Source organism: Cibotium barometz, chromosome 62, assembly GCF_041138505.1.
Source record: "Cibotium barometz isolate CiBa-2024 chromosome 62, ASM4113850v1, whole genome shotgun sequence".
Classification (NCBI taxonomy): Eukaryota; Viridiplantae; Streptophyta; class Polypodiopsida; order Cyatheales; family Cibotiaceae; genus Cibotium; species Cibotium barometz.
Genome location: NC_141107.1, coordinates 2,257,990 through 2,270,964, shown reverse-complemented (window position 1 = coordinate 2,270,964; position 12,975 = coordinate 2,257,990). Strand labels below are relative to the sequence as shown.

The 12,975-nt window shown below is 41.6% G+C and overlaps 1 protein-coding gene across 3 annotated transcripts in view; it reads right to left on the bottom strand.

Moving 5' to 3' along the window:
• Positions 1 to 6,161, bottom strand: part of LOC147604009 (NADP-dependent malic enzyme-like) — a 57,383-nt gene extending 51,222 nt beyond the window's left edge. Inside the window, exons 1-2 of one of the 3 annotated variants that reach the window (XM_086795426.1) lie at positions 5,423 to 6,161; positions 5,055 to 5,222 (exon numbers count right to left, since the gene is read on the bottom strand). In XM_086795426.1, the coding sequence (XP_086651552.1) occupies positions 5,055 to 5,222; positions 5,423 to 5,637 (383 nt within the window). In that variant the 5' untranslated portion in view covers positions 5,638 to 6,161. Of the gene's footprint in view, positions 1 to 5,054; positions 5,235 to 5,422 lie in introns of all 3 variants that reach the window. The other 2 variants (XM_086795425.1, XM_086795427.1) reach the window with 2 other exon arrangements.
• Positions 6,162 to 12,975: the final 6,814 nt, after the last annotated feature.

Sequence of the window (12,975 nt, the reverse complement as noted above, 5' to 3'; positions counted from 1 at the left end):
CTCTCCCGGGCCTGGAGGCTACAGATTGCATCATCTATTCTATCATGCCTGGAGGGAGATTAAGGAGATGTAGCATGGAGGGGATCATCCCAAATACTAGGCTTAGTCCAGTGAGGATTGTTGGTCGTTTGGGGAAGCCCTGGTTCATTGATCCTTCTCCTCAGATAGTGACTCATGGGTCTTGATGTTTGTGGCTATATGGTGGCAGTCCCATCACATATCTTCAGTGGGATCCAGGAGAGTGGGAGTGGATTGATGCCTTCGATCGATCCATTAAAAAGCCTTCCCTTTTTCAATTTCACGGTACGGAATGCCAGGCTTCTCATCACTCGGCAGATGCATAGGATCCCTACTCTCAGGCCTCATTGGGAGAGTTATGATATCTCTCCAGTGATACAGCGCAGATATTGGCATAGGCTTTGGCATTCATACAAAAGAAGTCAAATCTCTCATTTCTTTTGGTTATTTTTACATGGTGGTATCCCCACCAATCGGTGATCGGTTTTCGGTGTAGCACCTACCTGCCCGAGATGTGCGGCAAATTCTGAGACTGTACATTATTGTTTATGGGGATGCAACATTGCACAACATATTTGAGGTTCTATAGCCCAACTTATCGGCAAATTGAGTGGCTGCATCATGCATGTGACTTGGGGAGCAATTGCTTGGCTTTCCCAGTCCGATCTGCAGCTTTTCAACGAGGGCACTGATACAAACTCTACTATTTTCATTCGTAGAGGTATTGTCCAGCATGGTTTATTGCAGGATGTCCCTCACTTTGATTATATATCCCCCAGACAGAGGATTGACACCAGTTGGGAGATTGTTGCCAGAATTACAGCATGGCAGATCTCGAGAGCTAGATACACGGAAGCTATTGAGGGTGTCCAGATTTTTGGGTCTCAATGCATTAGTAATATATGAGGTGATATCATCCATACTCTCATGGCTACTTGGGCTCGTATTCAGGGGTCCTTTCGTTTCGCGCAAGCAAAGCACGTTGTATTTATGCGTTGTAATATGCGGAAGCTTCGGAGAAGAATCGGTAACTTCAATACTCAGAATTCGGCACTCTTTTCGCGACGGACATTAACGCACAAACTGAAAGGAGATGTGCAGAAAATAGAGAGAGAGGGGGAGAGGGGGAGAGGGGGAGAGGACACAGTATTGGGTCCCAATTACCCTCTGTAGGACCCCCACCACGGATGGTGTATTTGCTTTATTAGAATGATGAGAAAATCTGAAAGAAAATAAAGCAATCTTGGACCTTTTCTTGGCTGGGAATACCCTGCCCTTGACCTGAATCCTTCACTCCTTTGCTTAGCACCCTCTTGGCTTTGTCTAGCCTCTTATGCTTGAGCTCTTGGTGGAGAATGAGATGAATGAATGGGATTATGGGCAATTCTATTTATACTACCCCATAAGGAGCAGTCGGCCAGTGCTACTGCAGTCGGCCAGCCCAGAAATGTCCCACGACTGGAAATTCAGCATTAAATGCTGAATTAAATCTCATTAAATGCTGCGTTTTTTTCCTAAAAGGCTGTGCATGATGCGCCTGCTTCCAGAGGACTGGGCAGCCCACAATCCAAGGGCTAGGCAACCTATATGGGCTGCCCCATACTTGCCCTACAGCCATGTAAAGGCTGTAATCTCCTGGAATCTACCTTATTCTTGCCCTAGGGCTGTCCTACAGCCCCTCCATGGCTGGTGGGTTCAGCCTGGGCCTTCCTGGCCCTCATGGGGGTGGTTCCACACCATTCCCATGCCCACACTAAGATCCGGGGTAGCCCTATGGGCTGGCCCCTTGTCCTAACCACTATCTACTCAGTGATCTGGCATCCGGTACCATACCAGATACACAAAACCACTGACATCATTCTAGAGGGAGACTCACAGCACAGACTGGCATTGTTTCATGTGCTAGACAGTGCACACCTGACCTTGGACTCATGTGCAGGACAATGCACACCTGACCTCGGACGACTGAGATGGATCCCTAGCTGACTCGTCCCGGACTGGGCTCACATGGGACCAGTTCACCATCCCAGGTCCTGCACCTTCTGTATAGAAATGTCTACGTGGCATCCAAGTGCGGGATGCACGTGACAGGTGGGACCATGGCATTTTCTTTTCCTCTAGTCCCACAAGTCTCTCATGGTATTATGATGCTCCTTAGTGGTTGAAATCACCTTACATATTGGGGTGATTCTATTCTATTCCGGCTTATAGCCATGATTGTTGTATGCTTTTTTCATACTTAATAGAAGTCTCTTTCCTGGAAAAAAAAATCTCGTAAAAGTAAACTAAAACTGAAAACTGAAAGCTAAGATCTCAGACTCTCACTCTCAGATCATACAATCTAGATCCTACTATGCTAGGTATAGGGTACCATAAGTGATGGGACATGGTCTCATAGACCCTTTGGGTATTTTGAAGACGTTAACTCTCTCTCTCTCACAGCGTGAGCACCTTCGTGCCCCGTCCCTCTGTTTGTGCTGCGCGCTCTTGGTGGCCGCCCTACTGCTCGCGCCCCTCCGCCTTGTGCTTGCTGCGCTGTTGTGCCCCCCACCCACCCTGCTCCCGTTATCCTACCCACCTTGCTCACACCCCCAAGGCAGCAACTAGGGGGAAATAGCCAGGATGAACCTACAGGAGCTGGAGGCATACATCAAGACTGTGAAGGACAACACCAAGAAGGTGCTGGGCAAGCAGAAGAAGGTGCTCAACAGGCTCCTGAACCAACATGAAAAACAGTTGGAAGACCTCCGCAAGGAGATACACGGCAAGAATAACAAGATTGAAGAATTGGCAGCAAAGGTGAACCAACAGGAGGAGGAGATTCGGATGTTGAAAGAGACCCAAATGCAACAACAGGCAATGCCAGAGGCTGCCCCAGTGATAGGGGAACCCCAGGCAGAAATAGAAGCCCTAAAGGCTATTGTCAAGGACCATACAGTGGAGGAAGGGGAACTGAATATTCAGGAGGGTCTAAGGACGGACTTGGAGCAGCTAAAGGCTGCGAGTGATACGATGTGGGAAGAAATACAGACCACCAAGAAAGATTGGCTGGAGGTGGTGAAGAAGCACAAACCCCAGCAGAGCATCATACATGAGACTCTCGAGAAGGAGAAATGCAGGAAGGATAGGGCCCTCCATGTGCGAGTGCGGGGGCTACAGGTGGGAGCTTCCCCCAAGGTAGATGCCATGACACTTTGCCAAATGATAGGAGTGGACGGGATCGCCCCAGAAGACAGGCTTTCCTAGACAAAGGACTTCCCTCAAGGGCACACAGGAGTACATGGGGGATGATCTCACCCCAGCACAGGTGGCACACCGGCGTGAGGCAATGGTGACAATTCATGAGGCTTGTAGAGTGGGCAAGTGGGCTATCTACACAAATGGTAGGGTCATTATCACTGCGCGTCGTCCCAAATGGAACTGCAATGGTACCCTGTGGTCAAATCCAGGAGGTTTGAACGAGATTCTCACAAGCAGGGATGTCATTTTCTATATAGAGACACATTAGAGCCCTAAGAGGGGTTTACCATACATAGCCGGGTATGAGTGGGAGTCACCTTTCCGAGGCGAGACCCGCACATCAGAAGTACATGGCTTAGGAGGGGTAGCTGTCTTTTTGGGATCCCATCTCTGACAGATTCTCAGCATCACCAGGAAGGACGAGGATGCACTGTTTATTTGGGTGCGGCTACAGCTTAGCAGTGACAGAGTCATCCACATTGTTGTGTGTTATTTTGCACAAGCCACTCCCCTTACACCGCACAGCATGACCAGTCACCGTACTTACCATTATATGGGGATATTATGGTTCTCACAGCAGGGGTAAGTTCTCCTGCTTGGGGACTTCAACGCCAAGACAGGGAGTCAGCAGGTCCCACTACTCGATCTGGATGACCTTATCAGACTACAGAAGCTGGACATCACTGACACGGGGGCTGCAGAGATCATCACAGGAGGTCACGGTGTATGGGAGACATTTCTTAGAGCTGGAAGGATCTCTACCGAGGAAAAAAAGTGATATCCACTGCTCTAGTTGTATCTAAAAGATTCTGTTTCTTCATAAATAAAGGAGCTATGAAACTTTATGTACTATGTGGATCAAAGAGCATCACAATCTGGCAAAAAAAAAACGTAATATCCACAGCTCTATTGTATCTAAAAGATCCTCTTTCTTCATAAATAAAGGAGCTACGAAACTTTATGAGCTATGTGGATCGCAGAACATCACAATCCATAGTCTCTTCACCTTCATGTCAAGTTCCTCTCCTGCTCTTCAGTTGATTGTTGAACCATGGCTCAATGAACTTTTAAGGTCTATGATGACACCATTTATATCTCTGTGGAGCCTTTGAGCTCAGGACATTCCCTGTTTGCACCCCTACTCCTTAAAACAATGACTGATATTTTCCTGAGACAGGCCAACGAGCATTACTGGTGAGGGCTTGTGACAGAGGGGAGATTCCGAGTTCAAATCCCTGTGGGCCCCGGTCGGCATTGTGGCTGCTTTGAGCAGGAAGACCAAGCTGTCTTGAGGCTGGTACCAAATTGCACTACAGAAGGATCTAAAGAAATCCTGAGGGAAATGTCAGTCTGTTTCTTCTCTATGGATCCACATGGTTCCTTTTTCCAACAGATATGTCAACCGGATCTCTGGTACCCATGGATTGTTTATGTGGGTTCAACAATGTGAGCTGCTAAGTTTCAGGGGAAAAAGAAGGAGAAGTCCAAAGCTTTTTGATGGAGTGAAGGTTGTGTGACAATAAGGATACAAAACTTGTCAAACGAGTATGATGACAGTATTGCATGGTATGGTGGCGTGTGGGAGACCTCGAAGAACATGTATGCTGAATCTATACCAAGAGTACAATCTATCTAAACTAATGCCTACGCTAGTATGTGTCATCCCCTGCAACGAGTCTTAATAGAAAGGCCAGATATGAGCCACATAGAGTTTTGGTTCTTAATAGAAGTGAAGCGTTTCATGTAAAGACTAGCTGATATATACACACGAGAAAGAGTAGAGATCAGCAAGTTACCAGGCTATATTGCGGCTCCAGGGGGTGACAGTCTGATCCTCTGTGGCGCTATCTTCACCGAAGACATCACGGACACCACCCCCCACGGTGTGAGAGGGATCTTGATCCAGGACGGTTGGCCCTCCGTTTCGCATCTCCTTGAGCTGACTCTCCATGGCAAACGGGGAACTGAGAGCAGAGCTTAACAGGCACAAGAGGTAAGGGCGCTCTCTCTCTCTCTCTCTCTCTCTCTCTCACACACACACACACACACACACTCTTTTTTTTTGTGATGTTCTCTCACACACACATACAGTCATACACATACACACACACACATAAAATGCAAAGCCAGAGAAAGACAATGGGGAAGGGAGGAGCCAGCATACGTGAGAGAAGAGGCAAGGCGTCGTAGAGCAGGAGGGGGAAGTGGGAAAGGGGGGTAATTTGTGATGTTGTACAGCTCGGGAAAGGTCAGCGGTCTGCGTCTCGCATTCCCTGTGAAGATGAATGAGCTGGCCAGCAACCACAAGAGTCGCTGCTGCTGGTGAGAGCAGGCAGCTCTCTTAACTGCTCCCGATGCACGATAGCCATGCATCATCATCTCTCTAGATTCCAGAATCTAGATTAATACGAAATGCAATCCCAGATTAGCGACCAAGATGCACGTCATCCCCCGACATTCGCACAGATCTAACGGCTCTGCAAGTCCAATCTACTAAAGAATCTAGATTAGAAAGCTGTAAGAGTGAAGTGCTCGAAAAGCACGCCGGCACATTGTCCTGGGGCGCCGGCTTTGTGTAGGCCTGGGCTCGGCGAGCACAGCGACGGCACGTCGCAAATTTGCAAGCCGTAAAGGCCTTGCATGCGCGCCACGTGGACCCTCGCCCTTCCCAGTTCGAGCCTTCTGTGCAGGTTCGCTCAATATATATATATATATATACAAAAAAGACTGTAAAGGGTAAACTCGTGACAAACAGACGATTTAAATATTTATAACTACAATTTATATATTTTATTATTTATATTTATTCCAGGCGCGGCGCCTACTGAATGATATCAACAACCCGCATTGCGTGCACGTCACCCACCACGCTAAAACTGTGAAGTTTGAACAGTCGTAAAAGTACAGAGGGGGGGAGTAGGAACTGAAAAGACTTCTTTACCAGTCACATCGGTGACTTATTATTGGTAGCCATGGTTTGGGGCGGATTGGATTCTCAAAAAGGGTGAAAAACATTAGTGTGGATTGGATTCTGGTCCACCCTCACCATCCACAAAAAAAGGGTGGAAAAATCGTGTTGCGTTCTAAGTCAAAATGCCACCCAATCCTTCTGTCTACTTTACGTCTACCATGGAAATTGAATGGCATGTGACTCCTGTAACTTATGTCTAAAAGTAGAGATGGGCCCACAATCGTATCCTTAAGGTAGAGACCTTTTCCCACGTTCCATCCCCCTCGCCCTCACTCCTTAGGAGCTGTTCATTCTAGGGGGCTAGTGGGAGGCTGGAGAGCAACCAACTGCCTTCCACACAGTTCACATCACAAGGATACAAAACTCTCGCTGCCCTCCAATGGCGCACGTAACCATTACCAAAAAAGGCCAGTCAGCTATACCATCGAGCTGGAAAGGCCAGCTATCTTCTTCAATATCTTCAGCTTTTCGTGACGGTCAACCAATGGCTTCTTCCCATTTTAGATTTCTTGGTACGATAAATGATTTGAAATTTGAATTTTTCTTCTTTGACTCATTTACTCAAGCGAGAACCAAAAACCCGCCAATGGCATGCACTATTGGCGATATTCCCTCAAGTGTGAACATCTCCTTCAAGGGGTGAAGAGTGTGTGTATTCCCTCCTTGCAAAAACAAAACAGAACAAATGGAAGAGCTTTCATTACTAATTAGCAAAAACTGGACCTCCATGCAATCCTCTCCAAAATCATGGTGGATATAAGATTGAGATAGCACCTACATACTAAAGGCCATAGCTAAAAAAAGTGTACAAATGTAAAAGAGATAAAAGTTGAAAAACATCAACATGTTAAACATTATATTATTATTCATACTTCTCTTGAAATGAGAGCTCCCAAGTACATCCTCATATAATTCAATGAGCACACATGCTTTCTCCATAAGCACTATACGCACTCCATGTGTTCAGCACAATTCATGTGACTAGCCCTAACACAATTCATGTGACTAGACCATGTAGCACCTGCAACTAAAAGCCAAAAGCTAAAAAAGGTGTACAAATGAAAAAGATATAAAACTTGAAAAACATCAACAACATTATATTGTTAACCATACTTTCTCTTGAAATGAGAGATCCCAAGTACATCCTTATATAATTTAATGAGCACACATGCTTTCTCCATAAGCACTACACTCAATCCATGTGTCTAGCACAATTCATGTGACTAGCCCATGTGGCTGCATGACATATTAATTCTAATCATATCATCTCCATGGTTTGGGGAATATCTACCCTTTACCACTACATTTATACGTTTCTCACAAATACAACACATTTTGTCCCAATGAACCATATAACATTGTAAAGGATCTTTTACATGGAGATTTGTGTTATCGAAAATAAACTAATAAAATAGAAGAAATCCAAGTACTATGAACATAAAAATTAATTTTACACCAAGCTTATACCAAAAATCAAGATAGTAAACAAGAGATACAACATTGGGTGTAATCTCCCCCACATGGCATATTTTAAATCATATTCACCAAAATAGCCCTTGGAGCCATTGATAGAATGCTTTTCCCAAGATTAGGCTCCTCTTTTTACAAAAGTGATCTTTGTCCAAAGTCTAAGGTATTAACAATAATAATAAATCCTTTGCCCAATATTTATGTACAATAGGCCTAACCATATTAATTCCAAAATGGTGCACACATGTACACTAAGCTAAAAACAATGCAAGTGCCTAGGCAGTAGTTCACGTCCAGTGCCCATCATCATCATCCTCCTACTCATACTGATAGTGAATAATACGTATTTTCTTCCACGTGTAGAAAGTACATATCGATCATTGAACTATCTTGACGAGTAATTTGAATTTAACTAAGCACTATTCTTTGTCTATTTAGAAAATCAATAAACATACCCAATAATAATTCTTCCCCTCTTGCTTTATAAAAAGGTCACCTATGGATTCTAATTTCATTTTCATATTAAACAATGTATAAGATTGAGTTTTAGGTTTACCTTGCTAGTGGTAGAAATCATGATTTGGAGTACCCTCTTGCTTAGGTTGGCCGCCATTGTCTTCATCTTCAATCACATTCACGATTGCAACTCGATTCTTTCTCTTTTCTATACATAATGTTCTTCTTTGTCGCACCTGTAACATGTAATCACACGAGGTTTTCGATCTCCCCCACTATTGTGAGATCCCTGTTCCCACCGAGCAACGGATTCGGGGTACTAACAGCGAAAGTAGCACTTCTCGCGCAGGATAGGGGTCCCACATTCGGGGCCTCGTCCACGGATGTCCGGACAAGAGACTAATCCGTCGGTTTTTCCAAATCCGAACCCGAAAAAAACTTCCTTTATCCGGAAAGCACGGACGATTCCACCAGGATAACTTTTTACTCTAACATAGTCAAGACCATTACTGATCAAACTGATCCGACTGCACCTATAAAGGTACTCGGTCAAATCAACGAAGAAACTTGCACTTGGATCATTGGGATCAACGCTTTTTTCCCCATCAAGAGGCACAGCCGTTGATTCCTATCCATAGAACAATTACTATCCGGGATTTACTTCATCTATCGTAATAACAGAAATTGAGTCTCGGTTTACGGATCCATCAGTCCAGCCTAACCCCATCCAGTCCCATGGGTTAGCCAACCTCCCAACCACTGTAGTGATGGGATCCAATTAGGAATTTGGTTAGGTTTTGTCCCGGGTACCAAGGAAAAGAGTTCCCAGGTCCCCTAGCCGGAAGTTCATGCAAATATAAAACTGGTCACACCACTTACACACCCAATATGAATTTGCCTTTTTCTCAGCATCAGCTAACTTTAAAACAATCCTTTAATGAAACCATTATGTCACTAATGACAATCCTCAAAGTCTCTGGTTGAATCCTTATTTCCAGTCATTCATTCATCGGTATACTTATGGCATCATTGGCAACCAGAACGCTCACCACCTGTTCACTCAGGGGCCTTTTCCATAGTTCCTAGCTCATAGTAACTGGCAATATATTCATATAACAGAATGGAATCTCCGTGGAAGATCGGCAAGATCAACCCACAGATCCATATAAAAGAGCCACGGACTCATCCGTTGAGGACCAGTAAGGTCAATCAACCAGATCCATGCCCGGTTTCAGAAAACAATTCTTATTCCCTGTTCCAATATCTTCCACGACGTACGTGTGGGTATCTTCGGCGACCCAGAGCCCGAGCATCGTATGGTCAGTACCTTCTAGGATCCTTCGCAAGTCACCTAGCGCTTCACTCATAGGCCGCTTCCTTGGTCCCTCATCCACCGTACCGGAAGCTCACCATTTAAATCGAACCGAGGCTGGTCAAGACCTCGGTCGACCTTGCTATGCGAGACGTCCGCCATTGACTCTCCGTCAGAAGCAGTTGCAACTTTATCAGTTCGGTCTTCATGACCTTAATCCTCAAGACGGTCAAAATGCTTCCCCATCATTCTTGACATAAAACAATCATGTACAAACAGTCACAAAATACAGTTTCTATAACAAACTCTCGTCTTTCCACATTATCCCTCCTCAATTCACATTACTGAATCCACATTCCATTCAATGTGTATTCATTCTCATCCATTTACTCATATCGACGACACATTATTTTCCATACACATTCACGTTCATTATTCTACACATCCACATCCACATCCACATTCATACATCCACATCTACATGCACATTCACATCCATACATCCACATCTATATGCATAGATCTACATCTACATGTATACATCCACATCCGTATCTACATCCATTCATTCACATCCATATCTATATCCATTCATCCACATCCACATTCACCTCCACACATCCTCATTCACCTCCACACATCCACATTCACCTCCACACATCCTCATTCATACATCCACATCTACATGCATACCTTCACATCCGCATTCATACTTCCACATCTACATGCATATCTATTTTCAAATCCTCATTCATACATCCACATCTACATACATACATACATCCACATCCACATTCCCATTCACATCTATACATCCACATTCACATCTATACATACACATCTACATGCATACATCTATTTTCACATTCATACATCCACACTCCCATTTCCACATCCACACATCCACATACATACATCCATTTCCACATTCTCATTCATATAACCCCATACGCCTTCACATCTATTCTTTTACATCACATCCATTCTCGCCCTATCACAACCCATATACATCTTATCCCATCACATACACTTCTTATCTCATCCCATACACGTCTTATCACATCTTAACTCATCTTATCACATCCTAACTCATCTCATATGCATCTTATCACATCTTATCACATCTCATACACCTCTTATCACATCGCATACACCTCTTATCACATCCTAACTCATCTTATCATATCCTAACTCATCTCTTATCACATCCTAACTCATCTTATCACATCCTAACTCTTCTCATATACATCTTATCGCACCTTATCACATCTCATACATCTCTTATCACATCCTATCCCTTCACATATCTATTTATAGAATACAAGGGAATTCTTATATTTGATATAAGATTTCTTTACGCATCTAATTATGCATAAATTCCATTTAAGGAGACTAACACTTTCGAAATAAAAATCAATCTTTTATGCATCTTCCTATGCATAAATTCATTTTTACTGAGAATGACACTTTGAATTCAATCTTTTATGCATCTTCCTATGCATAAATTCAATTTAGACGAGAATGACACTTTTGAATTAAAATCAATCTTTTATGCATCTTCTTATGCATAAGTTCAATTTAGATGAGAATGACACTTTTGAATTAAAATCAATCTTTTATGCATCTTCCTATGCATAAATTCAATTTAGATGAGAATGACACTTTTGAATTAAAATCAATCTTTTATGCATCTTCCTATGCATAAGTTCAATTTAGATGAGAATGACACTTTTGAATTAAAATCAATCTTTTATGCATCTTCCTATGCATAAATTCAATTTAGTAGGAATTACACTTTTAAAATAAAAGAATTTCTCTTATGCATCTAATTTATGCATAAAATCCATTTATGATGAAAATCACACTTTTTGTATAAAAATATCTTTTATGCATACCTCTATGTATGAAATCCAATTATGATAAAAGTATCATTTTTACAATATAATAATCATCTTTTATACATACCTCTATGCAAGAATTTCAAATGTGATAAAAGTAACACTTTTACAATAAAATAATCATTTTTTTGGTAACATTTTTAGAATAAAATAATAATTTATTTTTTTCACCTCTATGCACGAAATTTAATATGATAAAAGTAACATTTTTATAATAAAATAATCATTTTTTTTCTTTACAATTTTACAGTAAAATATTCATTTTTTTCATACCTCTATGCATGAATTTCAATATGCTAAAAGTAACACTTTTATAATAAAATATTCATCTTTTATGCATACCTCTATGCATAAACTTCAATTATGCTAAAAGTAACACTTTTATAATAAAATATTCATCTTTTATGCATACCTCTATGCATGAAATTCAATTATGCTAAAAGTAACACTTTTATAATAAAATATTCATCTTGTATGCATACCTCTGCATAAAATTCAATTATGCTAAAAGTAACACTTTTATGATAAAATAATCATTATAAAAACTTGACATTAATCAATTAACCATTCACCTAGGATAGAGAATGGTTGGTTTTGTTAGAAAAGAGAGGGAAATACCTTTTTGTAATGAGGTATAACATTTTTAGAGAAGACATAAAACATAAGAACCATTAAAGCCATAAAAACTATAAAATAAGTGAAAAGAAGAATCACCAACTTACTAATGACTTGAAAGCTTTCCTTTGGCTTGATGGTTTGAGGGTTCAACTCTTGTTTGAACAAGAGTGGCCAACCAATCTTTGGAAGAGGAAAATGTCAAAAACGAATGAATTATTAATAAATTCATAGTTCTTGGCTTGGGTGAAATAAAGTAACAATGCACTAAACACTATGTTTTTTTAACAAAGGGGAGGCCTCTATTTATAGGAAAAATTGAGCTCCTAACCAAAGAAACTGATTCTAGAATTTTCCAAATCAGTTTGGTCAATTTTTGACCATTTTTAGGTCAGTTAAGCTAACTTTTTGGAACTAGACTTGAATGAGGAGAGAGGAGAAATAAAATCTCACATTATTTATGAGTTTAAAACTCATTCAAGCATGTGAATTAGGCGCCTCATTGAAGGCTCTCCCCTTCCTTACATATGTGTCAAAAATGGAATCATTATACTCAAAATATCTCATATTTTTAATATTGCTCATAGTTTCTTACTAATAAACCTTGAACATATTCAACTCTTCATCTTATGTGAGAATTGCAGGGACTCCCCTTCCTTACATATGTGTCAAAATGGAATCATTATACCCAAAATATCTCATATTTTTAATATTGCTCATAGTTTCTTACTAATAAACCTTGTACATATTCAACTCTTCACCTTATGTGAGCATTGAAGGGACTCCTCTTTCTTACATATGTGTCAAAATGAAATCATTATACCCAAAATATCTCATATTATTAAAATTACTCATAGTTTCTTATTAATAAACCTTGTACATATTCAACTCTTCACCTTAAGTGAGCATTTACTCATTTTTTGGGTATCTTCTTTTACAAAATTGGATTTATCTCCTCCCCACACATGGATTGATCTTATTGGCTCATAGGAACC